The 26,523-nt window shown below is 50.3% G+C and overlaps 1 protein-coding gene and 1 long non-coding RNA gene across 5 annotated transcripts in view; one reads left to right on the top strand and one right to left on the bottom strand.

Moving 5' to 3' along the window:
- The window catches only part of PRSS36 (serine protease 36), a 31,940-nt gene that overhangs the window by 921 nt on the left and 4,496 nt on the right, over positions 1 to 26,523 (bottom strand). The window contains exons 1-13 of one of the 4 annotated variants that reach the window (XM_059154879.1): positions 10,172 to 11,039; positions 9,401 to 9,436; positions 9,164 to 9,199; positions 8,774 to 8,936; positions 8,085 to 8,365; positions 5,369 to 5,535; positions 2,485 to 2,734; positions 2,247 to 2,376; positions 1,659 to 1,915; positions 1,413 to 1,576; positions 818 to 1,055; positions 551 to 692; positions 40 to 305 (exon numbers count right to left, since the gene is read on the bottom strand). In XM_059154879.1, the coding sequence (XP_059010862.1) occupies positions 40 to 305; positions 551 to 692; positions 818 to 1,055; positions 1,413 to 1,576; positions 1,659 to 1,915; positions 2,247 to 2,376; positions 2,485 to 2,734; positions 5,369 to 5,535; positions 8,085 to 8,365; positions 8,774 to 8,936; positions 9,164 to 9,199; positions 9,401 to 9,436; positions 10,172 to 10,430 (2,389 nt within the window). In that variant the 5' untranslated portion in view covers positions 10,431 to 11,039. Of the gene's footprint in view, positions 1 to 39; positions 306 to 550; positions 693 to 817; positions 1,056 to 1,412; positions 1,577 to 1,658; positions 1,998 to 2,246; positions 2,377 to 2,484; positions 2,735 to 5,368; positions 5,536 to 8,084; positions 8,366 to 8,773; positions 8,937 to 9,163; positions 9,200 to 9,400; positions 9,437 to 9,717; positions 10,039 to 10,171; positions 11,040 to 26,523 lie in introns of those variants that run through there. The other 3 variants (XM_059154880.1, XM_059154878.1, XR_009349265.1) reach the window with 3 other exon arrangements.
- LOC131819644 (uncharacterized) lies at positions 8,930 to 16,879 on the top strand. Its single transcript, XR_009349267.1, has 2 exons — positions 8,930 to 9,794; positions 16,365 to 16,879. It is a non-coding gene; the product is annotated as an uncharacterized LOC131819644 (long non-coding RNA).

Below are 26,523 nucleotides of genomic sequence, written 5' to 3'. Positions count from 1 at the left end.
CTTCAGTCACTTCTCACCCCCAGGACCCTGGGCTCTCACCTCGGTCCCGGGAGCTCTTCCAGCCCAGGACCCAACAGCTGGCCCCCAGGGGGACACCCCCTGGGTGAAGGCAGATGGGCAAGGCTGATGGGGAGGGCTCCACCCGGGAGCTCAGCTCCAGGAGGGCCAAGGGGGGCCGAAGTCCCAGGTGCCGGGGCAGGCGGATGCTGATGACCAACCGGGATACCTGGTGGCCCTGTGGGAGGGGGGTGGCCCCTGCCCGGCCCAGGTGTACTTCAATATAAGGGACGGTTGTAGAGCCTGGCCTGTTGGAAAAAAAGCCCAACGTCACCACCTCCTCCCCCAGTCCTGTAGTGTAGGGGACAGGGCAGAATGAACTCCAAGGTCACTCCATTCATGATTCCTGGTTCCAAATCTCTCTTCAATCTCAAAACACTTGTTGTAATTCCCTGTACTGTCAGAACCTTAAAGGGAGAATATCCCACTATTTTAAGATTCCTTTTGCCCATCTCAATTTTCCCCTCTTGTCCAAGAGATGGGTGAGACCCACCTGAGGACACAGTGAGTGGCTGCCAGGACCCAGCCTGGGGCCACGAGGATCCCCGTGCAGACTCGACCTCCAGCTACGTGCACCTCTGCCAGCCAGGGCCACAGGACCCCCATCCCAGCGGGCTCTGGTCTCAGGCCACAGGCTAGGGAGAGGAGATGTCCACTGAAGTGGGGGCTCCACAGCTGCACCCTGAAGACACTCTCATGGATCTCAGCCCACGTAGGAGCCTCTAAGTCCCAAAGCCCTAAGGAGACTTTGAGCCCTCACCCCCGTGTTCTGTGGTGGGGGGACACGTCTGTGTCTCAGTCTCCTCCCCCTCAGGGCCCCAGTCCCAGGTCAGCTGGTCTTCGAGGTAGGCTCCCTGAGTCACATGGCTGATCCAAGGGCCGTGGGTCTGCAGCGGGTAGAAGGCTCTGGGACGTAGGCAGCCACTGGAGAGGGGGCCGATTCCGGCCAGGAACCAGGTCCCCTCCTCCTGACACAGAAGGCTCCAGCGCGAGTCGTTCTGCAGCAAGAGTGTGGGGGCGACGGGAAGCACGCGGCTCGCGGAGGTGCTGGGGCTTTTTCGTCCTCCACTGTGTCCCCGAACTCAGGCGTAACAAGCCCCCTCCTCCCAGCCGGGCGCCAGGACTCATCTGTCTGAGTCGGCCCTCACGTTAGGCTCCTCTTTAAACTAGGGGTAGCCAGAAGGCCGGACATCCCCCAGGGCCCAGCCCAGGGCCCTGCCTGGAGGCCTCGACGGCCAGACTCCGCCCCCAGAGCCTGCAGGACCCGCCTTAATCTCCGCCCCGCCCCGGAGCTCGCCGCCTCCCTCCCAGGCCCCTCAGGCCCCGCCCCCTCCGGCCCCGCCCCCGTCACTCACCCAGCAGCGGCCCACCTCCTCCTCCTCCTGGTAGGCGGGGCACAGCGCGCGCGGCGGGTCTCCCGGCGGCGGCACCGGCGCCCCCTGGCGGCCGTACAGGCAGTGACACCACCAGCCGCTCGACAGCTCGGCCTCGAGCGGGGCGTGGGGGCCGGCCGCGGGCTCTGCAAGGGAGGAGCGAGGGAGCCCGCGCTGCGGAGGCGTCCCGCCCGGCTCCGTCCGGCCGCGCGCGGGCCCCCCGCTCACCCCCGCGACCCCAGAGGGCCAGGCGGCAGCGGCTCCCGGGCAGGAAGTAGTGGTCTGGGCGCGGGAGGCACACCGGCCGCGGGGCCGCGCGGAGGTCCACGGGCGCGCGCAGCCGCAGTAGCGCCAGGTCGGCCGCGGCGTCCCACGAGGCGTTGTCGTGCGGCACGAGGCGCGCCACCCGCTCGGCGCGCGGACGCGAGGGCAGCAGCACGCGCCAGCTGTCCGGGCCGCCGGGCGCGCCGTCGGGGCGGGCGGGGCTGCGGGGCGGGGGCGCGGGAGCCTGGGCTGGATCCCGCACACGCAGCCCCAAAGCCACGCGCGTCCGGCCTGGACCTTGGGCTTCCGGAGCACCGTGTGCCGAGACCCCGGCGCCCTGCGTCGAACCCGAACCCCCGCCCGCTCGTCCCCTAGACACGGACCCTACTTGCACGCTGGTCCCACTCCTGCCAGGGAGACCCCGTGCCCCAGACCACGGCGCCCCTCCCCTCGACTCCCACCCCACACCGGGGAAGGGCCAGGGTCAGGGAAATAGTGTCTCCGGCCCGAGGCGGGGGCGGCCAGAGTATGTCGGGCTGGGTTTTCACTCACTCCAGAAAGCAGCTGGCGGGTGCCAAGACCCAGCTCTCGGACACCAGCGCCCCACGGCAGGGTCTGGATCCCGGCACCATCACCTGGGCCTCCCAGGGCCAGGCCCCTGGCCTTGGGGCCTTGCCGCACTCTGAGGGGTGAGAGGCCGGAGTCAGGGGGCCTCCCGGACCCGCAGCAGTGTCCGCCCCGACTCCGATCTCTCCCGCCCAGCCACCACCGAGGCGTCCTGCTCCCGCACCTGGCAGGGCGATGGTGCAGTTCCCTTCCCTGGGCTCCCGCGGACCCGACTGGGGCTCCCCGGAACGGCTGGGAAAAGCGGGCCCAGGCTCGGAGCCCATGACCCGTTCCCGTATCCAGGCCTCGTAGGGAGCCACAGCGGTGAAGACTCCAGGACGGTTCCTTCGTCCACAGCCAAAGCCAAAGCTGGTGATTCCCGCCTGGAACCATCGGCCGCCTTCCTCACAGACCAGCGGACCCCCAGAGTCTCCCTGGTGATGGACAGTTCAGTGTTACACGATCAACGCAGGGACCCACCAGTGTATACTGGGTCACCTCACCAAGGTTCTGCGCCTCTTCTTGCCCAATACAGAGCCACTTCCTAGAAATCTGTCCTGTCTGAGCCTTGCCCTCTGCATTCCCTACAACTGTAAACAGAAGAAAGCCTTGTGAGGCAGAAAGGCTGATGAGCAGCCAAAGCCACGGGCACCAAGTTAATGCACCAAAGGCCACTCCACAGAGATCTGCAGGTCTTGTTCAGAGCCAAATGATTCTTGTTCAATAAATGGCTCAAATAAACACTGTTTTGGGTTCCTAAGTGCACCCAATTGTTAAGGTAAATCAGAGACGCCAACTTCAGGAGGAAGAGGCTTCTAGAAATAAGCCGTTAGAAAAACAGCAAGGGGGCACCTGGGTGGCTCAGTTGGTTGAGCGCCCAGCTCTTGTTTTTGGCTCAGGTCATGATCTTGGGGCCATGAGATCTGACTTGTGCTCTGTGGGGAGTCTGCTTGTCCCTCTCCCTCTGCTCCTCACCCTGCTTGCACACTCACTCTCTCTTTGTCACTATCTCTAAAATAAATAAATAAAATTTTTTAAAAAAAGCAGCAAGAAGGGTTAGTTTGAAAGCGAGTAAGCAGAGATAACTACAATTAACAAACACTAAATTAGCCTTGTTCCTAAGGCATCTTCCGTAGTCTGGGTCAGGCATCTCTGTGACCTGAGGAGGCCCCAGAAAAGGCTCTTGGAATCATTGAGAACTGTGCTGTGCGGTGTGGTAGATGCCACCCACACGTGGCTATCTGAATTTAAATTTAAGCTAAGCATTTAAAATTCAATTTTTCAGTCACACTGAAAATGTTTCAAATATTCAGTAGCCACTGTGGCTAGTGACTGGTGTACTAGACAGTGCATGGTTTTCTTTTCTTTTTCTTTTTTTTTTTTTTTAAGATTTTATTTATTTATTTGACAGAGATCACAAGTAGGCAGAGAGGCAGGCAGAGAGAGAGAAGGAAGCAGGCTCTCCGCCGAGCAGAGAGCCCGATGCGGGGCTCCATCCCAGGACCCTGGGATCATGACCCGAGCCGAAGGCAGCGGCTTTAACCCACTGAGCCACCCAGGCGCCCCTGGACAGTGCATGGTTTAGAGCAATCTAAACTGCCATCCCTGGCAATCCTGTTCAAGAAGGCAGGGGATTACGTCCATAGGTTCTGGAACCTCATAATGGGGAGGGATCCTGAAGACAATGTAGCTCAAATTCCCTTCACCACCATGCATGCTTGAGCATCCTCAAAAATGTGTGCCATTCGGGCGCCAAAAAAAGAAAGTGTGCCATTGGGAGCACCTGGGTGGCTCAGTCAGTTAAACATCTGACTCTTTCTTATTTTAGAGAATAAAAAAACCTCATTTATTTAAAGATTCTATTTGTTTATTTGAGAGAGAGAGAGAGAGAGAGAGCATGAGTGGGGTGGGGGAGGAGCACAGGGAGTAGGAGCAGCAGACCCCCCGCTGAGCAGGGAGCCGGATGCGGGGCTCCATCCCAGGACCTGGGATCATGACCTGAGCCCAAGGCAGAGGCTTATCTGACTAAGCCACGTAGGTGCCCCTATTTATTTATTTGAGGGAGAGAAACACTCTCAGGGAGGAGCAGGGAGAGGGTATGAGGAAGCAGACTCCCAGCTGAGTAGGGAGCCCAGATTCGGGGTGATCTCCCAAGCAGGAGATCATGAACTGAGCCCAAACCAAGAGTAGGACACTCAACTTACTGAGCTGCCCAGACACTTCAAAGCATCTGACTCTCGATTTTGGCTCAGGTGACGATCTCAGGATGGTGGGATCGAGTATGGAGTCTGCTTCTCCCTCCCCCTCCCGCTGCCCGTACTCTCTTAAATAAATAGATAAATCTTAAAAAGAAATATGTGCCATTGGAGGAAAGTTTCTGGGGAAGATGGTTAAAATATACTATGTGCTGGCTTTCAGCAAGATAACTGGAAACTTCTATAAAGGATTAATCCTTCTTCTACTTTTTACAATTTTATTTTTAAGTAATCTCTACACCCAACGTGAGGCTTAAACTCACAGCCCTGAGATCGAGAGTCCACCGCTCTATGGACTGAGCCAGCCAGGCACTCCAGATTAATTCGTTTTTGAAAAAAATAACTATTTGCTGAATATCTACTAAGTAACAGGTGCCGCGCTGTGGCCTGGGATATGGGATGATAATAATAATAGCTAAATACTTATTGTAGCTCTGATTAAAGACCAAGGCACTGTCGTATTACATATTCCTGCTGTCGTCGTAACCACCATATGAGGTAAGTAGTGCTATCACCTCCGTCTTCCAGACGAGAAGGTCTGGACATATGGAGGTTAAGTAATTTGGCCAAGGTCAAACAGCTAATAAGCGGTGGCGCTGGACTTGTCAGCAGACTGACTCCCTCTGGCACCGCCGTAAGGAACAACGGCCTCTTGTTGAGCTCCAAGTTCTAATCTCATCCATCCCATTCACTGGCCATCTTGCCCTCTTTTTGCAGACACGAGAGAGATGAGATTGCCCTATTCCTCTTGTTTCCCAATGGTCAGGGCTCTCTGCCTGGCCCCGCGGGGCAGCTGCGGCGACCTCCCCTCACCTGGCAGGTGTCCCTGCGGCCCTCTGGATAGCCAGCACACAGCATCCCTGGCAAAAGCTGGAAAGTGAGGTTGAAGGGGCCGGGCCGGCTGTAGAGACACTGACAGGCGGCCCCTCCCAGCAGCCTCAGCTCCACTTCCTGTAGCACCCATGGGAGAGGCAGGCGGTCTGCAGGTCGAACCAGAGAGCAAATGCTGTGAGGCAGATGTGAAGTCCCCTGGTCCCCAGCTCAGCGTTGTGCCCTTGAGGTGCCTCCTGGACATCTCTGTCTAGATGCCCCGTGACACCCGCGCCTGCTGTGTTCAAAACCAGTCATTGTCACCTCCCGCTCTTCTCTTACCTCGGGAATCGCCTCACCCAGAACCCAGTGAGAGCTTCCACAGATGGTTGTGCAGTGGAGAAAGTTATCTAGACGGCACAAGATGCATGTCGGGGCTAAAATCACTAAGCTCTGAGCCCCAGTGTAGGTTGTATAGTCTTGAGAGGGTGACCTTTTCAACAAAGACGTCATATAGCCTAGCGTGGTCCCACACTAAGTTGACAAGTTGGCAAGCATGGAGTCTGTACATCATCCTTGGCCTCGCCTCAGTTCCCAAGTCCTGAAAACCTCTCGTTTATGACTTCTTGGAATTTTCACTACAACTGCCCTAGTTCAGGAGGCACAACTTTGGGCCTGGATGACTGGCCTAGGCTTCGACTGGTCCATTCCCCAACCCACCCTTCACTTATTGCTGACAGAGAAATGTTCTTTTTTTAAAAATTATTAAATTAAAAAAAAATTTAAATAGGTTCCACGCCCAATGTGGAGCCCAACTTGGAGCTTAAACCCATGACCCTGAGATCGGGACCTGAGCGGAGATCAAGAGGCGGACGCTTAACTGACTGAGCCGGCCAGGCGCCCCATGACAGAGGAATGTTTCTAAAACTCAGCTCTGATCTTACCAAAAACCATCAATGGACCCCACTGTTTACATCTGAGCCCTCTGCCCTCTCCCAGGGTGAACCTACCTTTGATGGAAACAAAGTCTCAGATTCCAGGAATGGGGGGGGGGGGGCTGTGGACCTGGCTTCTTCCCTCCACACCCGGCTTCCTGCAAGGTCCCGTGATGGTGAAGCTGTACCTGAGGGTCAGCCAGGGAGGTTTGGGGATTGTCCTGGGGATCCTGGGAGCTGGTGGGGTGCTCTGGCCCTCGGTTTGACCTTAAGGCTTTCACGGTCCAGCCCGAGCAGCTTCTGTGGCCTCTGTTGCCTCTTCCCCTTCCACTCCGGCCTCCCAACCTGGACCTTCTCCAATTAATATGTCTCATGTGGGTTCCCAGAGTGGCCTCCATGTGCCCCCACTTTCCTGTAATGCTAACTTAGGTCCTCTTTACAAAGCCTCCCCAGAAATCCCCTGTTCTGGGGACGCCTGGGTGGCTCAGATGGTTAAGCATCTGCCTTTCGCTCAGACTGTGATCCCAGCGTCCTGGGGTCCTGGGATTGAGCCCCGCATCAGGCTCCCTGCCGAGCAGAGAGTTTGCCTGTCCCTCTCTTTCTCTGCCCGCTGCTCCCCCTGCTTGTACTCTCTTTCTCTGTCAAATTCATAAAATCTAAAAAAAAAGAAAAAGAAGAAAAGATCAATCTCCTGTTCTGGGTGCCCTTTATCGGGATGGTCTGGGGCCATCACCAGACTTCCCCGGTGCTCAGAATTACCTTTTCTTGTCTTCTCTCCCCTGATGGGGCCCCTCCAAGTACAGGCTGTGGCACCTTCCTCATCCTTGCCAAAGCCCTGGGCACTACACAGGTCTGATCACGGCACATGCACAATAATTGTGGGGCTTTGCTAGCATGGACTGTAGGATGGAGAGGAACGGGAAAGTGGTCTATTCCCCCCCACACCTTCCAACACAGCGTTTGCTTATCTACTGAATTTCTAGCTTGTCTGCCTACTGGAGCTTAAGCTCTGAGAAGGCAGGGAGTTTTGCTTATGTTCGCTGATACATCTCTAATGCCCAAGTCGGTGCCTGGCCCAAGAAGGGGCTCAAGACGTTACCTGTCGAGTGGATGAAAGATGAACTGAATGGAGGAGAGTGACTTGGGAGAAGACAGGAGGTGGGCGCGTAGACGCGGATTGGGGGGTGGTGGAGGAAGAGGAAGGGGGGAGAGGGCAGAGGCTGCCGTCTGCCGAACGAGCTTGCAGGACTCCGGGCTGTGCTCTAGTGCCCGATTGCCTCGGGCAAAACTATCTAACGCGCGCGAGTTACTGCGATGTTAGGCAGCGGGCTAGAACCCTGACATGGGTTTTCTCATTTAATCCACCCAACAACCCCATGGACTGGACACTATTTTCCTCCGTTTTCAGAGGAGGGCATGGACTGGGTGAAGAGCTAGGGTGGGAACCCTAGTCAGATCCTAAATGGAGGAAAGAAAAGTCTGGAAGGAAAGGTGAGGAGGGAGCGGGGTGGATGAGTGCGGGGTCTCAGTGTGCGGGCCCAGGGGAAGGAGGACTGGCGGACCCGGGGAGCGGCCCTCGCAGCCGCCGGGCGGAAATCCGCGCTCCAGGCCCCCGCCCAGGGCCCCGCGCCGCGGGTTCCACCTCCCGAGCTGCCGCCCCGAGGACCCACGCACCGCGCGCCGCGGCTTCTCCTACTCGCCCCGAGGTGCCGCCCCGGGGCCCGCTCCGGAGGCTCCCGCTCTCCGGTTCCGCACTCCCCGGACCCCCCGCCTCCCCCACTTGCCGTCTTCCTGAATGTCCCCCCAGCCGGTGGCCCAGCAGGCCGCGCCGTGGGCGAAGCGGTGCGAGGCGCGCGGCAGGCAGACGGGCCGGACGGCGGGGCCCAGCCGGGCGGGCGAGGCCAGGCGCAGCAGGGCCAGGTCTGCGCCCAGGTCCACGCGGGTGAAGTTGTCCGGCACCAGGATGGCGGCCACCGCGCGGACGTGCGCGCCGTCCAGGGGCCCGTCCTGGGAGTGCGCGCCCAGCAGCACCGACCACTCGGCCGCGGGCTCCAAGGTCCCGTTCCTGCACCGAGGCCCAGGCGGGAGGCGATTAGGTGGACCCGAAGACGGGGGGGGGGGGCCGACAGCCGTGGGGTGGCGGCTCAGAGGCCGGGGAGCAGGTGGGGTTAGTGGGAACCCGGGGGGCGGAGCCGGATCTAGATCTGGGCTGCGGCGATCCAGGCTGAGTTAGGTTCCCCGAAGCGAGAGGATCCGATTTTGAGGCGGGGGGAGGAGGACCCGGGGCAGAGGGGATTCCGATTCGGGTACTGGGGGGAGTGGTGGGGCGAGCGACCCGGCGGTGCCACCCGCATTCAGGGCCGGGGCACCCCCGCAGAGTGGCTCGGTTCCAGGTTAGCGGTCGGAGACTCCGGGTCAAGCTGCGGGGCGGGCCTGGCTTTGGCAGAGGGTCCGGGCGCGGGCGAGTACTCACGTCAGGAAGCAGTGAGCCGCGGAGAGCACCCAGGACGGGGCGACGAGGGAGCCCCCGCAGACGTGGCCCCCACGCTGCTGCAGGCTCACCTGCCACGGCCAGCGGCCTGGCGGCGCGTCTGAGCCCCCCACGATTCGGGCAGAGGGCTCGGGGCGACCGCAGTCTGCCATGGAGGACCATGGAGGTCAGCCTGCCGGGTCCCTGACGCCGGAGGCCCGCGCAACCCAAGACAAAGCCTGTCTCCCACCGACGTTAATCTGCCCCTTGAACAGGAATCAAGAGGACTAGGTACTGCTGACTTCCCGGCACTGGCACCTCCCTCCTCACCTAACCAGACTTTCTTTCTTTTTTTTTTTTTTTAAGGTCCGAGGAGCCCCCGTTCTTCCTTACCTAGATCATCAGGTTCTTCCTGGGCGGGACTGAGAGCTGGGGGTTGGAGGGGAAAGAGGGGAAGGTGCTGGGACCCCAGCCCGGCGCTGCCAGCCTCCATCGTCCTGTTCCCCGCCCCGCCCCCCCACCTGTCCCTCCCCCAGTCCCCTTTTCCAGCGTCCCCCTGCCAACACCATGCTACCCCTCCTCCTGCCTTTAAGGCCTCCCATTTGATTTCCCCCAGTCTGACTGCCTTACCTGAGTCCTGGAAAGCTCCTGGGATGGGGCTGAAGGCTGGAAAGAGGGAAGCAGGAAGAGGCTGGGGACCGACACTGAGCGGCCTCCGTGACTCCCCTCCCCCCGCAAGCTTTCCGGCTGCTCCGTCTCCCGGGACGCTCGGCCCCATCCACCTCTCATACACCATTCCTCTCCCTTCTGACGCCTTACTCCGTCCTGTTTCTGACCTTCTCCTTCCCTTCCTCTGACACCCCCACGACCCACACAGGACCCAGAAGTCCTGCTTTCGGACTCAGGACCCAGGCCCATCAAAGCCATCTCCTGTCCCCTGAAGTTACCGAGGATCAGAAGTGGAAGGAGCAGGTGCTGGGACATGGCACATTTGAGTCAGCCGGAGGCACGGAGATGAGTGAAGGTCTGCTCCCCGCCACAGCTCTGTCCCTGCCTAGGCAGCCTGTGACACCCGATGGTCCCAGGACCAGCCCCACCCTCCCTGGCTGGAGCCCATCCCTGGCAATCTGAGAGGATCTGGGGCTGGAAGGGGGAAGTAGGGAGCCTAAGGCCCCACCCAGAGCACTGTGAGCATCTCACATCTCTGGAGGCCCAAGGTGGGGGTGGGAGGCACATGTCCCAGCCCCAGGACACGGCTGGGTGGGAACCCTGTGGGCCGAGGAGGAAGGAGAGGGCGGCCAGTGCTGGGAGGCTGAGGCCCTGGGTCCTCGGTGAGGCATGGCTGTAGGGGAGCCCAGGCCTTTGGGACAGAGGAGGTGGCCCCTCAGTGGCGTGACTTACCCGAGACCTCACCTCTGTTCAGGGTGTGGCTGATTACCCCAGTGGCCTGGCCTTCTCTTCTCACACAGCTCTGGTTACTGGAGTTGCTGGCCAGGTCTGGGAAGGGAGCTCTAGGGAATTCAATCCCACCCAACAAAGGGATCACAGATTCCTCTGGTTGGGCAGGGCCGAGGATTCTGGGGGGGCCGGGGGGGTGCGCTGGGCAGCCTGGCAAAACCAAGACGAACACCACCCTTTTTTGTGTTAGAGTCGTCTCCATTGTGTTGTCATTCTTTGTGTGACCCTGGGAAAGTCACTCAACCCTTCAGTGTATATCAATAGGAGGCCACTAAGAAACATGTGGTGCCTCAAAGAGGAATTGTGGGGAGTTTAGTGAAGGAACCATTTACAGAGGCACAGGCAGGGTTAAGGGAAACCACCAAGGGCTGGTGAAGCAACCCTGGGGCTAGCAGTAATGGAGAACTCTGCCCTGCCCTGCTGGGAGAGGCAAAGAGAGGGAGCACAGACCCGAAACAGAAAGGAAGAGCGGCAGAAGGAGCGAGAGGCTCCGGATAGGAGCCCCTTCAGTGGAGCAGTGCAGCCTTCTTCAACGCGTGGCTCAGCAGGGAGGAAGCTGGAAGTAAGTCTCCATCTCCCGTTCCTCCTTCCCTCTGCTCACCTGCTAGCTCCTCCAAGCTCTGAAACTTCCCCGAAGCTGGAGGGATCCGGAGCCCATGATGTGGCCCATAAAGATCGCTCTGGGGAAGCAGATCAGGATGGAGAAGCGGTGGAGGAGAGTCACAGTAGAGCCACCCCCGGGTTTCCCTGCCACGCATGAGAAGAGCAGTTCTTTCTTTCTTTCTTTCTTTCTTTTTTTTTTTTTTCAAGATTTTATTTATTTATTTGACACAGAGAGAGAGATCACAAGTAGGCAGAGAGGCAGGCAGGGAGAGAGGGGGAATCAGGCTCCCCACTGAGCAGAGAGCCTGATAAGGGGCTCCATCTCAGGACCCTGAGACCATGACCCAAGTCAAAGGCAGAGGCTTAATCCACCGAGCCACCCAGGTGCCCAGAGAAGAGCATTTCTGTGAGAACTTCTGGAAGTGGAAATGACATAAAGCAAAGAAGCCATTACTATCAATTTATATGGAAAGTACTTTGAGCATTCCCAGATCTAAGAAATCACCTCTTCTAGGCCTCCTTTCTTTCTTCTTTCAAGGATTTCATTTTTAAGTCATCTCTGCGCCCAGTGTGGGGCTTGAGCCCACAGCCCTGACAACATGGGTTGCACGGTCCATTGACGGAGCCACCCAGAAGCCTCTCTCCTAGGCTTTTCCGATACCTTAGGACATATTTTGGTAACAAAAGCACAATATAAATTGAGATCAAGCACAGATGCTGGCTGCTGAGACACTGAGCATAGCTCTGAGGAGGAGATCTTGGGGTGCTTCCTGCCTGAAAAGCCAACCTGGAACCCTATTTTCACTTTTCACCTTTTCTCAAAAAAGTGAGAATCCTCTTTGGATTTCTTTTGGTTAGCAAAAACACATTCAATGTAGGCTTTCCTAAAATCCAAGTGGCACAATGCGAACTTTTGAAAAGCAGGGGATATCTGAATATCTATTTTCTTACCAATAATATAGGCTAGTAATAATATACAACTCTGTTAGTCCAGTTTCCCTAGAAAATAGGGGCCTGGGTAAAGGCTACATTCCTCGGGCAGCAAGAGCAGGGAAATGAGATGTGCTTAGGAAGGGAGTAAATGCAGACACAAGGACCCAACGTGGACCGAGTTCATTGATGAGTTTGCTAACCTCAGCTAGTCCACGGAGACAATGAAGGTAAACTTGGTGGCAACAGCTTCAGAATCATTAACACAACCCTGGAGTTTTAGTTAGTTAGTTAGTTTGTTTTTAAAGATTGTATTTATTTGTCAGAAAGAGAGAGCACTAGCAGGGGGAGCGACCGGTAGAGCAGGCGGAGGGCGAAGCAGGCTCTCCGCTGAGCACGGACCGTGACCTGAGCTGAAGGCAGACGCTTAACAGACTGAGCCACCCAGGCGTCCCTGCTTGTTTGTTTATTTAAAGAAAGCCCTACGTCCAATGTGGGGCTTGAACTCACAACCCAAGATCAAGAGTCGCAGTTCCTGGGGTTTCTAAGTCTCCTCAGATACTCGTTGGCAAGCATTAGCCCCTCCAACTATGAGGAACCTGTCATTTATGCAACAAAACTCAGAGAAATGAGGCAGTGGACAAACAAAGGTAGGAGAGGAAAGAGGGTGTCGGTTGGTTGCGGCGAAGCACGCAAGGCACGAACACCTTCACCTGCAAACCGCTGGCTGCGGCTCAGTAGTTCTCCATCATTTGGGTTTCAGGACCTCCTTACACTCTTAAATATTACTGAGGAATCTAAAGCGTTTTTGCTCATGTAGGTTATATCTATCAATATTTATTATCTTTGAAATTAAAACTAGAAACACTTAGGGATTCCTGGGTGGTTCAGTTGGTTAAGCGTCTGCCTTTGGCTCAGAATGATCCCAGAGCCCTGGAATCGAGCCCCTGCATCAGGCTCCCTACTCAGTGGCGACCCTGCTTCTCCCTTGGCCACTCCCCATGCTTGTATTCCCTCTCTCGCTGTGTCTCTCTCTCTGTCAAATAAATAAAACCTTTAAAAAAAGGATTTTATTTTTTAAGTAATCTTTACACCCAATGCAAGGCATGAACTCACACCCTGAAATCAAGGGTTCCATGCTCAGGGTGCCTGGGTGGCTCAGTCAGTTATGTTTCCCACTCTTGATTTCAGCTCCGGTCTGTCACAATTTCGGAGTCCTGATATCGAGCCCCACATTAGGCTCTGTGCTCAGTGGAGTCTGCTGGATATTCTCATCCCCCTGTTGTCTCTTGCTCTCTCTCTCTGATTCTCTCAAATAAATAAATAAATAAGTAAATAAGTAAATAAATAAATAAATGTTTTTTAAAAAAAGATTTTATTTACTTATCTGACAGACAGAGATCACAAGTAGGCAGAGAGGCAGGCAGAGAGAGAGGGGGAAGCAGGCTCCCTGCTGAGCAGAGAGCCCGATGCGGGGCTGGATCCCAGGACCCTGAGATCATGACCTGAGCTGAAGGCAGAGGCTTAACCCACTGAGCCACCCAGGTGCCCCAACAAATAAATCTTAAAAAAAAAAAAAAAAAAAAAAAGAGTCGTGTCTTCTACTGACTGAGCCAGCCAAGCACGCCCCAGCTTTTAGTTTAAACAAAGTTTATGTAGTCATGCTGAGTTAGAAAGAAATGTAGGGGCACCTGGGTAGCTCGGTTGGTTGAGTGTATGCCTTTGGTTCATGTCACGGTCTTGGGGTCCTGGGATGGAGACACGTGGAGTCTGGCTCCCTGCTCAGTGGGGAGGCTGGTTATCCCTTTCCCTCTGGCCTCCCCCTGCACTCCAGCCCGCATGCACGTGAGCTCGCGCTCTCTCTCTCAAATAAATAAATAAAATATTTTTTAAAAAGAAGTCTAAAATGATTTCCCTTATATATCAGGCCTTTAGAGAGTTTTGTCTATCATCAAAGAGTGGCTCACCAAAGCAAAGGTTCTTGTGGGGGGAAGGGGGACACTTTGCTTTAGGGAGACAGATTGAAATTTCTGGGTTGCAAGGACAGTTTGCAAAAGCTGCCTCTGGGGATTCTGGTTCTTCCAGCCCAAGATGTGTTTGCTTGAGAATCGCTGTTCTAAGCTTCCTAACAACCAACAAACACAGAGAGGGAAACCCAAGCAGAGTCTCCTCCAGGTCCTAGGACGGAAACTCATTTTCTCCTGCAGGTTCTGATGGGGAGGAAACTTCTGGGTAATGAACTCTTCTTCAATAGCACCATTATGGCAAATGCAACAAAGAGTGTCATGAGGTTGGTTTTTATTGTGCTGCTTACTGGCAGCCAATAACCCTACAGTCAAACCACAAGTCAATAAAATGATGATGTGGTGGTTGCCTCTGGGTAGCAGAAACCACCATACAGACACACCGTTCTCTGCGGGTCTGGTCCGTGGAAGGAGAACTCTCAGATCAGCTACCATACTCGTTTTCTGTCGCCCATAGAACAAACGATCATACAATCAATGGCTTAAGGCTATAACAATTTGTTACCCTATACTTCTGAGAGTTAAAAATATGACAAGAGTCTTGCTAGGCAGGGCTGGGTTCCTTCCTGGAGCCGCTAAGGGAGAAGCCATTGCCTTGCCTTTTCAGCTGCTAGAGGCTGCTCTCAGTCATGGGGTCCTGGCTCTCCTTCCCCATCTTCAGAGCCAAGAAGGCTGCATCTCTCTGACTTCTTCTCTTTTGCCTAAAGCCCAATGTGGGGCTTGAACTTATGACCCTGAGATCAAGAGTCAGACGTTTTACTGACCAGGAGCCCCTCTCTGACCCTTCATCTGTCTTCACATCTTTCTGTCTGACCAAACCAGGAAGGGTTCTTCGAGTTTAAGGATCCACATGATTAATGGGCCCAAAGTCCTTTTTGCCATATAAGGTAAAATATACCTTAAAAATAAATAAAATGTTAAAAAAAAAAAGAAAATTGGCAGTATTGACTTAAGCTGTATGCATACTTGTATTATGATTCCAAAATACTTATGATTAGACAAGAGAAACAAGTGTGCCAAAAGACTTGAGCATAATGTAGTGTCCATAGCAGTTTTATTCACAAAAGTCGAAACCTAGAAACAGCACAGATGTCTCATAACAAGAAAATTGACAATTTATACCACAATTTATTATTGTGGTGCTTTAATACAATGGAATACTGTGTAACAATAAAAAAGAATGACCCGTTTTTTGTTCACCAAAGAGAAGGTTCAGACTCTATGATTCCAATTATATGCAACTTAAGAGTACGGCTCCTGGGTGGCTCACTTAGCTAACTAAGCGTCTGCCTTCCGTTCAGGTCATAACCCCAGGGTCCTGGGATGGAGTCCCCCATCAGGATCCCTGCTCAGCTGGGAGTCTGCGTCTGCCTCTGCCTCTCCATACTGCTTGTGCTCTCTCTCTCCCTCTCTCTCTCTGTGTCAAATAAATCATTAAAAAAAACACCCCAATTCTTATCCTTAAAAAAAAAGTCTATTGATAAAAAAAAAAAAACAACAACATCAAAAACAAAGCTAGGGGCACCTGGATGGCTCAGCCTGTTAAGCGTCTGCATTTGGCTCAGGTCATGATCTCAGGGTCCTGGGTTGAGCCCTGAGTTGGGCTCTCTGCTCAGCAGGGAGTCGCTTCCCCCTGCCCCTCTGTCCCTCCCCAACCCCCCCCCCCCAGCTTGTGCTCTCTTCTGCACTCTCTATCTCAAAAAAAAAAAATAATAATAAATAAAATCTTAAAAAAAAAAAAAAAGAACAAACAAAACTAATTGATATTGGTGAAGTTAGAATAGTGGTTACCGGGCGCCTGGGTGGCTCAGTTGGTTGGACGACTGCCTTCGGCTCAGGTCATGATCCTGGAGTCCCGGGATCGAGTCCCACATCAGGCTCCCAGCTCCATGGGGAGTCTGCTTCTCCCTCTGACCTTCTCCTCGCTCATGTTCTCTCTCACTGTCTCTCTCTCAAATAAATAAATAAAATCTTTAAAAAAAAAAAAAAAAAAAAAAAAAAAAGAATAGTGGTTACCACTGTGGAAGTATTGACCAGGAAGGAATGAAAAGGAACGTGCTAGAGTGCAGGAAAGTTATAGATCTTGATCTGGGTGGTGGCCACACAGGTGTACACAAACGAAATTTCATTAAGCCGACCCTTTAAGATTAGTACACTTCATGCACTTTACTGTAGGGTTCTTACACCTGAATGAAAAGAGACAAAACACATTTTGCAAGTAAGTGAATTCCAGGGTCAGTTAAGGATAAATGAACTGAACCAGATCTAAAAATGCTTTCCTAGACCACAAGCTTTGGTAGAAGGTGGAATATTACCTCAGATACACCAGGGAATAAGGGTTATATAGTTTCTGAAAGTTTAGCCAAAGCCCTTAGCAATTGGAGAAGCAATAAAAGCATGCTTAAGCAAAGTTGTTGCCATCACCTCCCTGATAAAAAAAAGATCATTTCTTAAAAAAAAAAAAATTGGTAACAGGTTACTTATTTTCTGAATTGGCCTTCTCAGTAAGAAGGTTATCACTGACCTAAAAAAAAAGACATCCTTCAGATAATCCTTTAAAAATATTTTTTCTCTTGTAGGTCAGTCACTTCTCAAGAAAACTGGAAGAAAAATATTGCTTCTCTCAGGCAAGCTTTTAAAAGGTGCTGGGTGGAGGGAGCAGGAGACCGTTTCAACAGGTTAAGGGCAGAGCCGTCTACGTGTCACAGAAGCTACTGGCGGGCCGGTGGCACTGCGTCTCCTTGTGGAGAGAGAAGGTCCACTCAGGTGAAGTTGCTCCGCTTCTGGTCAGGGCTGCCCGGCGAAGAGCTCGTGGGCAGGACCATGTGTCTCCTCAGAAAAGAATCGGGAACGTCTGCTCTAATGCGCCCCAGAATGGGTGCCCTTACAGAGTGAGCCTGCAAATATTTCCGTCTGGGTAGCGTTCAAGCAGATGTAAGCCCCTTAGGGTCTGCCTAGATGAAAACAGAGGATGTTCAGTCAAAGCTCAGGTAATCCATGAGTAATTGTTTTTGTATCACTATGTCCCTTGCAATATTGGGGATATAGTTATACTAAAAAATATAATTTGTGTTTATCTGAGATTTAGATTTAATTGGGTGTCCTGTATTTTTATTTGCTCAATCTGGCCACCCTATTACCTTGGCCATAATATTGTCTCGCTAAGTTACTGTGCTGTTGCCTCTGCTCGGGAAGAGCAAAGACTTTCAGGAGTGAGCTCCAGGATAACCTGAGTGACGGTCTAAAGGGCCTGGTCAACCTTACTTGACGGGGTGATCTTCTGAATGGGGATAGTTGAGAAATTCCTGATGAAAGTTGAGGACCTCCTGACTCCACTCTGCAGAAGGCTCGTTAGCGGTTTCCGCCCCGCCTTCTGGTGCTCGCCCTTGTGAGGGGAAGAGTAACTGCTTCTCCCGCCGCTTCACTGGAGACACCAGCGCCACCTGCCTCTAACACCTGGTCTCCAGGGACCAGAGGGGTCGAGTCCCCCAGCCTTTCTCTCAATGTAGTGCCTGAGCAGCTGAGGCCTACTGGAGCCAGAAAGTGCCCCAGGAGGTGCCTGGGTGGCTCAGAGGGTTAAGAGTCCACCTTCGGCTCAGGTCAAGATCTCCAGGTCCTGGGATGGAGCCCAGCACCGGGCTCCGGGCTCGACAGTGAGCCTGCTTCTCCCTCTGCCTCTGCCACTCACCCTGCTTGTGCTTTCCCTGTCTCTTGAATGAAAAATTAAAAAAAAAATATATATATATACATATATATTTAAAGATTTTATTTATTTATTTATTGGATGAAGAATGCTTAATTTCTTATTGAAAATATTGAGAAAAAGATTTTATTTATTTATTTGACAGAGAGTGAGAGAGCGAGAGAGGGAACACAAGAAGGGGAGAGGGAGAAGCAGGCTTCCGGCCCAGCAGGGAGCCCCATGCAGGGCTCCATCCCAGGACCTTGGGATCATGACCTGAGCTGAAGGCAGACGCTTGATGACTGAGCCATCCAGGCGCCCCCAAATTAAAAAAAAAAAAAAAGAAACTCTTTAAAAAAAAGAAAAAAGAAATCGCCCCAGGACTCAGTACTTTGGTCTCAAATGAGCAGTCCTACTTTAACTAAGAATACCTCACCATTTTTTTAAAAGACTTATTTATTTTGGGGGGCAGGGGAGAAGGAAGAGGGAGAGAGAGAATCCCAAGCAGACTTCATGCTGAGCACAGGGCTCAATGGTGGGCTCAATCCCATGACCCCGAGATCATGACCTGGGACAAAGTCAAGAGTCCGATGCTCAACCAACCGACTGAGCCACGCAGGTGCCCTAAGAGTACCTCAGTTTAGTGAGAGCTGTTACATGCCATTCGGGGAGTGGTTCCTGAGAAACAGAGGGAATGGTCTGACTTGTGTCTGGAATAGACACCCTCTGCCTCAGCGGAGAGCAGCTGTGGGGTTCTCCTGCGCAAAACGGAAGAACGTGGCTGAGTCAGTGTGGTCCCTGCAGGTGAGACAGGTGACCAAGAGGATGGAGGTGAGGGCAAGATTTTTGATAAGTGGCTAGAAGCAATAGGGCCCTGACTTGGAGGCTGAACCAGGAAGCTTTCTGGACTCCTCTGGTCAACGGGGGGCATGGGGCAGGGTAGGATCTTGGGCATTCATACCATAGCAGTTACTTCTCCTGGGGGTGGGTTTTGTTCTCTGAATTCTAAACATCTAAAATGAGTACATGGGTACCAACTGGCTCATTTACCAAATGAGTAAAGTGAGTCTCAACTGGCTGGCTTGGTTGGTAGAGCATGGAACTCTTGATATCAGGGTTGTGAGTTCAAATCTCACGTTGGGCATAGAGCTTACTTGCAAATAAAGAAATATATAAATTAAGTATAACTAATTAATTAATTAATTAATTAATTAAATGGGTGTATGAAGAAGAAAGCTATAGGTAACAGAAACCCATTCAGATTCTCTTACTACAGAAACTGGTGCATTATTATCAGGATATCGAGGGTTTCTCATTGAATCCCAAAAGCTCCCATGGGACTAAAGCTGTATGTGCTAGACTTCTAGACCGGTACTGTCCACACAGAGGTAATTAGTCACATGTGGCTGCTAAAATTAAAATTAAAACTGATTAAGCGGAAATTGAAATTCATTTCCTTAGTCACACTAACCGCATTTCAAATGCCCGATACCGCGTGTGGATAGTGGTTCCCACACTAGACAGCAGAGATGTAGAACATTTCTTTACTGCAGAAAGTCCTATTGGACAGCTGCTTTAGATTATGTATCCAGCTTACTATTGCTCCTATCTGCTCCCATGGTCCACAGGAATGGGATCTTGGCTGCTATTACATCAAATTTTGAAATTATTTGCCCCTGCTTAAAAAATTTTCTGTGGATGGAGTGCCTAGTTGTCCCAGTTGGAAAAGGATGTGACTCTTGATAGCAGGTTCCTGATTTTGAGCCCCATGTTGGGTGTAGAGATTACTTAAATAAAAAATTAACTTTATGGGGTGCTGGGTGGCTCAGTGGGTTAAGTGTCTGACTCTTTGTTTCTGCTGAGGTTGTGATCTCCAGGTCATGAGATGAAGCCGCATGTAGGGCTCTGTTCTCAGTGTGGAGTCTGCTTGTCCCTCTCCCTGCTCCCTATAATAAATACTTTTTTAAAAAAACTTAAAAAGACAAATAAACTTTAAAAAATCTTCTGTGGCTGCTCAAAGCTCTTATAATTGAATTAAGCTGCTTAGTGCGGCCAGCAATGCCCACAAGAAACGGCCTTGATGCCTTTTTCCAGTATCATACTACTTGTCATTTTGAAAGGCACAACCTTACTTCCCTGGCAAGTTCTTGGTCCAGAACCGTGGACTCAAGCTGGGCTGATCAGGGTGTTAGAATGGGCGGTGGTCTTCAGGTGATCTTGCCTGGCCCTGCCCTCTGATAGATCATTATTTCTCATAGTTCTTTACAGAGGAGCACCTGCTTTGTATCTTGGTTCGGATTGGGTTAGCTCCTTTGGTAGTTGACCCTCCCTAGAAGTGATCTTAAATTTCTGATCACTGCAGGCCACTGCCTGGGTTAGGTTAGTACACGAACCATCTAAGGTATGACAGGCGGATTTATACTTGGCCCCAATCAGCTCATAGAAGAAATCATGTGGCTCTCTGATCCTTTTTCTGCTGTGGACTGTTCCACAGAGGAGATCTCTCAGGAGACTTGGGTTTACCCATGGATCTGCAACTTGGCTTTCAGATTGGTTTTAATAATAGATCATAGTTCAGTGGTTTTAATTCTAATTCAGGAGCTGGCAGACTGGCCCTCTGGCCAAATCCAGCCATCAACCTCTTTTTGTAAGTCAAGTCTCATGGTACCACAGCTACTTCCATTCATTGACCTGTTGTCTAGGGCTGCTTTAGTGCTATAAAGACAGGGTCGAGTACTTGCTACAGAGACCTTTACAAAGCCTAAAATATTTACTGTCTGTGCTTTATGGAAAATGTTTAATTGACTCTTGTTCTAGATGGTCAACTTGTGGACAAAATTCCCATTTTTATTATTTAAAAGATTTTATTTATTTATTTGTGAGAGAGAGCTGGAGGGAAAGAGAATCTGAAGCAGACTCTACGTTGAGGGCAGAGCCCTACTCAGGGCTTGATCCTGTCACCATGAGATCATGACCCGACCTAAACCAAGAGTTGGGTGCTTATCCAACTGAGCCACCCAGGTGCCTCTAACATTGTATCATTTCTATCAGTGAATAAAACAAAGATCACCAAAGTTTGAAATAGCTTTTTTAGCTGAATGTGTTTGACAGAAGAAGAAATTCACTGGGAGGGTTGCTGAGTGGGAGAGGTCAAGAGAGCTGAATATTAAGAGGGGGTTTTCATGGTGATATGCTAATTAAGAATGAAAACTGAACACTTTGGATAGAATGGAATGAATCCATAGGTTTGACCCAGGTGGCTAAAACAAGGCCCATTGGGTGCCTGGGTGGCTCAGTGGGTTAAGCCTCTGCCTTCGGCTCAGGTCATGATTCCAGGGGCCTGGGATCGAGTCCCGCATCGAGCTCTCTGCTCTGCGGGGAGCCTGCTTCCCCCCTCTCTCTGCCTGCCTCTCTGCCTACTTGTGATCTCTCTCTCTGTCAAATAAATAAACAAAAATCTTTAAAAAAAAAAGCCCATTGTTCATTGGTCAAGAAGGAGTCTTCAGTTCGGTCCCATAGGGGTCTGGCATCTGGAACTCACTCAAAGTCCACGCCTATTTATTAGTTTCAGCTGGCTGGAACTAGTTGTGATGAAATACAGTACTCAGTTATGCTATCTTGTAACAAGTATCGCTCCGATGGACATCTTCCCGTTTTAGGAGATACACTCTGGAGCCGCTGGCACACTCAGTTGGTAGAGCATGTGACTCTTGATTTTGTGAGTTCGAGCCCCATGTAGGGGGATAGAGTTTACTTAAAAAAATAAAAAAAAGAGATACATTCTAGGTGTGTTTCCTGCCTCTTTCATTATACTATTTGAGATTACTAGCGTGAGAGCCCACTGAAACCCAAAGGAAGGGGGAAGACGGTGAAAGCTATTCCTTCCCTTTTTTCTTGCTAATCAGACCCCAATTTTGTTCAGCCACTGGATGGGCAGCAATATGTTCGTGGAGGTAAGGTGCCCTACCCTCTGCCCTGAAGTTCTGAGCCTCTTTGGGTTAACATTGCTCCTCTTTATCAGAAATCGATCCAATTCTGACCCGCGGACAGTCTGCTGGGGCTTCTGAGAAAGAATAATTTTTTCAAGGAGAAAGAATCATTTTCACAGGGCAGGATTGTCCTTCCGGCCCCACCCTGTGCTTGAGGAAAGCCACGTGACTAGTTCTGCCCAGTGAATTGTAAATGGAAATGAATGTACAACTACTGGACCAAAGCTTTAATTCGGAGACCTCTGGCGCTTGTTTTTCCCCCTCGCCCCCAAAACTCCCAGTGTTCTAGTTTGGTCCCATTATGAGGATGATGCAGAGCAGAGCTCTCGGTGGACATGAAGCATAAGCAAGAAGTAAACTCATGTGTGTTATTTTATTACTATAGCATAATAATCTAGCTTAGCGGTTCTTAAAGTGAGGTCCGGGGAACTCTTTGGGTTCCCAGACACTTTTAGAGGGGCTGTAACATCAAACCTATTTTCATAATAATACAAAGAGATCATTTGCCTTTTTCACTCTCTGAAGTTTTCCAGAGACTACATAACATGTAATGATAATTAAAAGTTTATCAATTTCTAATATGGTAGCTGTAGATAGCTGTAACCTACCTAAAGAAAAGTTTTTTGGGGTTACTTTCTTCTTTCTTCGTTTCCTTACTTTCTTTTCATACATACTGACGTTTCTCCAAAATATTTGTTTTATGAAATGTCTTATCACACAAAAGTATATCTTTAAATTATTGTACTATCCAGAGCTTTGTATTTTATCCATAAAGGAGCATCTTTGCCCGTCCACTTTGGGCTGCGGATATACCAACATAATTTACAAACAGAGTAGCTGGCCAGCACATCTGTTGAAGCAGGTGCAATGGTCCCTGCGGCCTGGGCATCCCGAGACAGCCTCTGTAGTGTGCAGGTCCCAGCTGGCCTGTTGAACACTTCCAGTCATAAGGTCCCCAGCATACCAACTAGAATCAATGCTATTGGAACCTGTTTTATATTATCGGATTTATAAAATCATAGGCCCTCTCTGTTACAGGAATTGTCCTTGGTATTCTTTTCCTTACATTAAGGGGGGAAAAGCTTACATCCTTGTGTTTTATTTTTGCATCTCTGCTTCCCTCTTCTTCTGTTCCACATCAAAACATGTTTTTGGGCCTCTGCCCATCTGCCCTCTGTTTCCTGAGTACAGAGATTAAAGATTAAAGGTTTTATTACTCAGACATTTTATAAGGCAAAGTAAAGGGCACCTAGGTGACTCAGTTGGTCAAGCCTCTGACTCTTGATTTTGGCTCAATTCATGTGGGATCAAGCCTTGTTTCAGGCTCCATGCTCAGTGCAATCTGCTTGAGATTCTCTCTCCCTCCGACTCTTGCTCTCTCTCAAATGAAATAAATAAATAAATAAAATCTTAAAAAAAAAAAAAAAGAATGTAGGGGTGCGTGGGTGCTTCAGTGGGTTAAACCTGTGCCTTCAGCTCAGGTCATGATCCCAGGATCCTGGGATCGAGTCCCGCATCGAGCTCTCTGCTCTGCAGGCAGCTTGCTTCCCTCTCTCTTTGCCTGCCTCTCTGCCTACTGGTGATCCCTGTCTATCAAATAAATAAATAAAATCTTTAAAAAAATAAAAATAAAAGGGGCGCCTGGGTGGCTCAGTTGGTTAATCGACTGCCTTCGGCTCAGTATGATCCTGGAGTCCCTGGACGGAGTCCCGCATCAGGCTTCCTGCTCAGCAGGGAGTCTTGCTTTCTGCTGACCTCTCTCCTCTCATGCTCTCTCTCCCTCTCTCAAATAAATAAATAAAATTTTAAAAAAATAAAAAAAATTTAAAAAAGAAGGTAAAATTAAAGTCTGAATTATTGAGAATTACTAGGTAAAGCAGGCCTGTCCGTCTATTTGCTTTTGGTAATAATTAAATAGCTTAGACCAAAGCTGGAACAAAGATATCTTTGGGGTGCTTGGCTGGTTCAGTCAGTAGAGCCTGTGATTCTTTCTTTATTTATTTGACAGACAGAGATCACAAGGAGGCAGAGAGAGAGAGGGGAGGCAGGATCCCTGCTGAGCAGAGAGCCCGACATGGGGCTCCATCCCAGAACCCTGGGATCATGACCTGAGCTGAAGGCAGGGGCTTAACCCACTGAGCCCCGAGCATGTGATTCTTGATCTCTGGGTCACAAGATTGAGCCCTAGGTTGGGTGTAACTATCCTAGAAAGTCCTAAGGTTTTCCCCATAAATTCCAATTACTCTCTAGTACTTGGGAGTATTCAAGTGTTTATTACATTCCTTAGGTAACACCACTGAAAAAGAGTTCTGGAAACTAATTCAAGATTATTCTGGAAGACTCACCCAGGGAGTTTACTTGAACCATTTCAGTGTAAATACTACATGTTGTCTTAGACCAGTAAAAGGAGGCTCTGAAATATGAAAACTCTGGCGAATCACAAGCCCATAACTCCCCTACATTTGGGTACATTTTGATACGATTATCAGCGAATTTCCACACGATTTTGGTACTGGCCCAGAAGGGTTTGCCTATTGTCATAGAAAAGTAGCAAACAATAATCACATTGAGCGGAGTTATGTTATTTTTCTCTGTGGACTAAAATAAACCATGCCTGAATCTTCAATTTTACACTCAGTAGTGGTTGGGCTTCTGGGATAATGTCTTTCTCCTCTTACCACAGAGAAGAAACACATCTTCCGCTAAAAATTACTAAGGCCAAATTTACCCATAAAAATGTCTTCTTATTTCAGTAAGGACCATCAGGAAAGAAAATGTCTAAAACGAGAAGAAAATCTTCCAGTTTATTTTGCCATGTTTTTCAGACCTATTTTTTCAAAAAAAATTTTCTAAGTTATCTCATATGAAACTTTCACTAAAGAAAGGAGTTGCTAAATTCTCTAGCTTCTAGTCAGCTAAAAGGTATAAGCCTTAGGACAAATTCTTTTTTTTTTTTTAAATTTTTTTCAAAATTCTTTTTTTTTTTTTTTTAAAGATTTTATTTATTTTTTCCTGACAGAGACACAGTGAGAGAGGAAACACAAGCAGGGGGAGTGGGAGAGGGAGAAGCAGGCTCCCCGCTGAGCAGGGAGCTGGATGCGGGGCTCCATCCCAGGCCCCGGCATCATGACCTGAGCCCAAGGCAGACCCTTCACCACTGAGCCACTCAGGCACCCCTTTTTTTCCAAATTCTTTTTTAATTTTTATTTTATTCTTCTTCTTTTTTTTCCAAAATTCTTAACAACATTGGAAAAACAACTGTTTAGTGGGAAACAAAAGCTGTCATGGATATTACTAGAGATATCCTTCTAGGTGTGTGCATGTATCTGTCTATCCCCTTTTGGTGTATAAAGCCTTTTCAGACTCATCTTGGTGGCCCATATGATTTCAAAAACTTAGTAGGGAAAGCAAATAATGTAAACTATCCCACTGATTTGTTTTCCTTTTTTTTTTTTTTAAATTTTAAAAATTTATTTGAAATCGAGGGCACAAGCAAAGGTAGAGGCAGAAGCAGGTTCCCTGCTGAGGAAGGAGCCTGATGCAGGACCCTGGGATCAAAACCTGAGCCAAAGGCAGACGCTTAACAACGGAGCCACCCAAGCTTTTTATTATTTTTATTTTTAAGTTTTTAAAAATTTACTTATTTATTTATTTGACAGACCGAGATCACGAGTAGGCAGAGAGGCAGGCAGAGAGGGAGAGGGGGGGAAGCAGGCTTCCTGCTGAGCAGAGAGCCCGACTCCACTCGGGGCTTGATGCAGGGCTTGATGCAGAGCTCAATCCCAGGACCCTGAGATCATGACCTGAGCCGAAGACAGAGGTTTTAACCCACTGAGCCATCCAGGTGCCCCTTGTTTTACTTTTTAAAATGTCACTCCTAGGGGTGCCTGGGTGGATCAGTTGGTTAAGTGAATGCCTTTGGCTCAGGTCATGAGCCTGGAGTCTGGGATCGAGTCCCACACTGGGCTCCCTGCTTGGCGGGGAGTCTGCTTCTCCCTCTGCCTCTTCCTTCTCATGCTCTCTTTCTCTCTCATCCTCTCTCTCTCAAATAAATAAATAAAATCTTTAAAATAAAAGAAGATTTTATTTATTTATTTGAGAGAGAGGCAGTGAGAGAAAGCATGAGCGAGGAGAAGGTCAGAGGGAAAAGCAGACGCCCCGTGGAGCTGGGAGCCCGAGGTGGGACTCGATCCCAGGAGTCCGGGATCATGACCCGAGCCGAAAGCAGTCGTCCAACCAACTGAGCCACCCAGGTGTCCCAGATAAATAAAATCTTTAAATGTCACTCCTAGGGGTGAGTTGAATCGAGCTTCTGAGTTGGGCTCTGCACTTAGCGCAGAGTCTGCTTGTCCCTTTTCCTCTGACCCCGCCTCCCTGACCTCACACACTCTCTCTCCAAATAAATAAAATCTTTAAAACAAAATAAGTAAAATGTCATTCCTAGCAAGTTAAAATACATAGGTGGATCATAGTTTCCTTGAAACATCCATTCAAAAAAAGGTTTTCAGAGAGAAATCAGAGAAATCAGAACTCTTCTTAATAGTTTTACTTGTATCTTCCTGTCAAAATAAGCCAATAAATCTGATATATATTTTTAGCATGCGAGGGTTCAGATCTTTGCATGAACAAGTCAAGCATAATCAAGTTTTGTCAGATTCTTCTGCATATTTGTCAGGAAGCCCCTACTCTGCTACTCTTTCTAGGCCCTTTTTTCTTTTCCTTTGTCTTTAGAATCGAAAACCCTAGGGTCCTGGGTCTTTGTGATGATGCTGGAATGCCACCAGTCTTTTACATTACAATTTTCATGAACCAGGTGCCAGGATTCAGGGTTGCCTAATTCGTTCCCCTGGGACATCTAACCCATTTGGGGGTGACTGTGGCACAATGATGGGAAACTTTCCCACGGTCCCCGACTCCTCACCCGGTGCCTGTTCAGGTTCCTGACCCTGCCCTTCCTGCTCAGACCCAGTGACCTGTGCGGCGCTTTACCAGCTGGTGCATGCAGCTTTTCTCTTAGTGCAGCCCAATTTTCTGCTCAGTATTTACTTTCCAGTTCTGTTGACTGTG

Source organism: Mustela lutreola, chromosome 17, assembly GCF_030435805.1.
Source record: "Mustela lutreola isolate mMusLut2 chromosome 17, mMusLut2.pri, whole genome shotgun sequence".
Taxonomy (NCBI): domain Eukaryota; kingdom Metazoa; phylum Chordata; class Mammalia; order Carnivora; family Mustelidae; genus Mustela; species Mustela lutreola.
The sequence above is the reverse complement of the archived record's forward strand: the minus strand, read 5'-3'. Positions and strand labels throughout refer to the sequence as shown.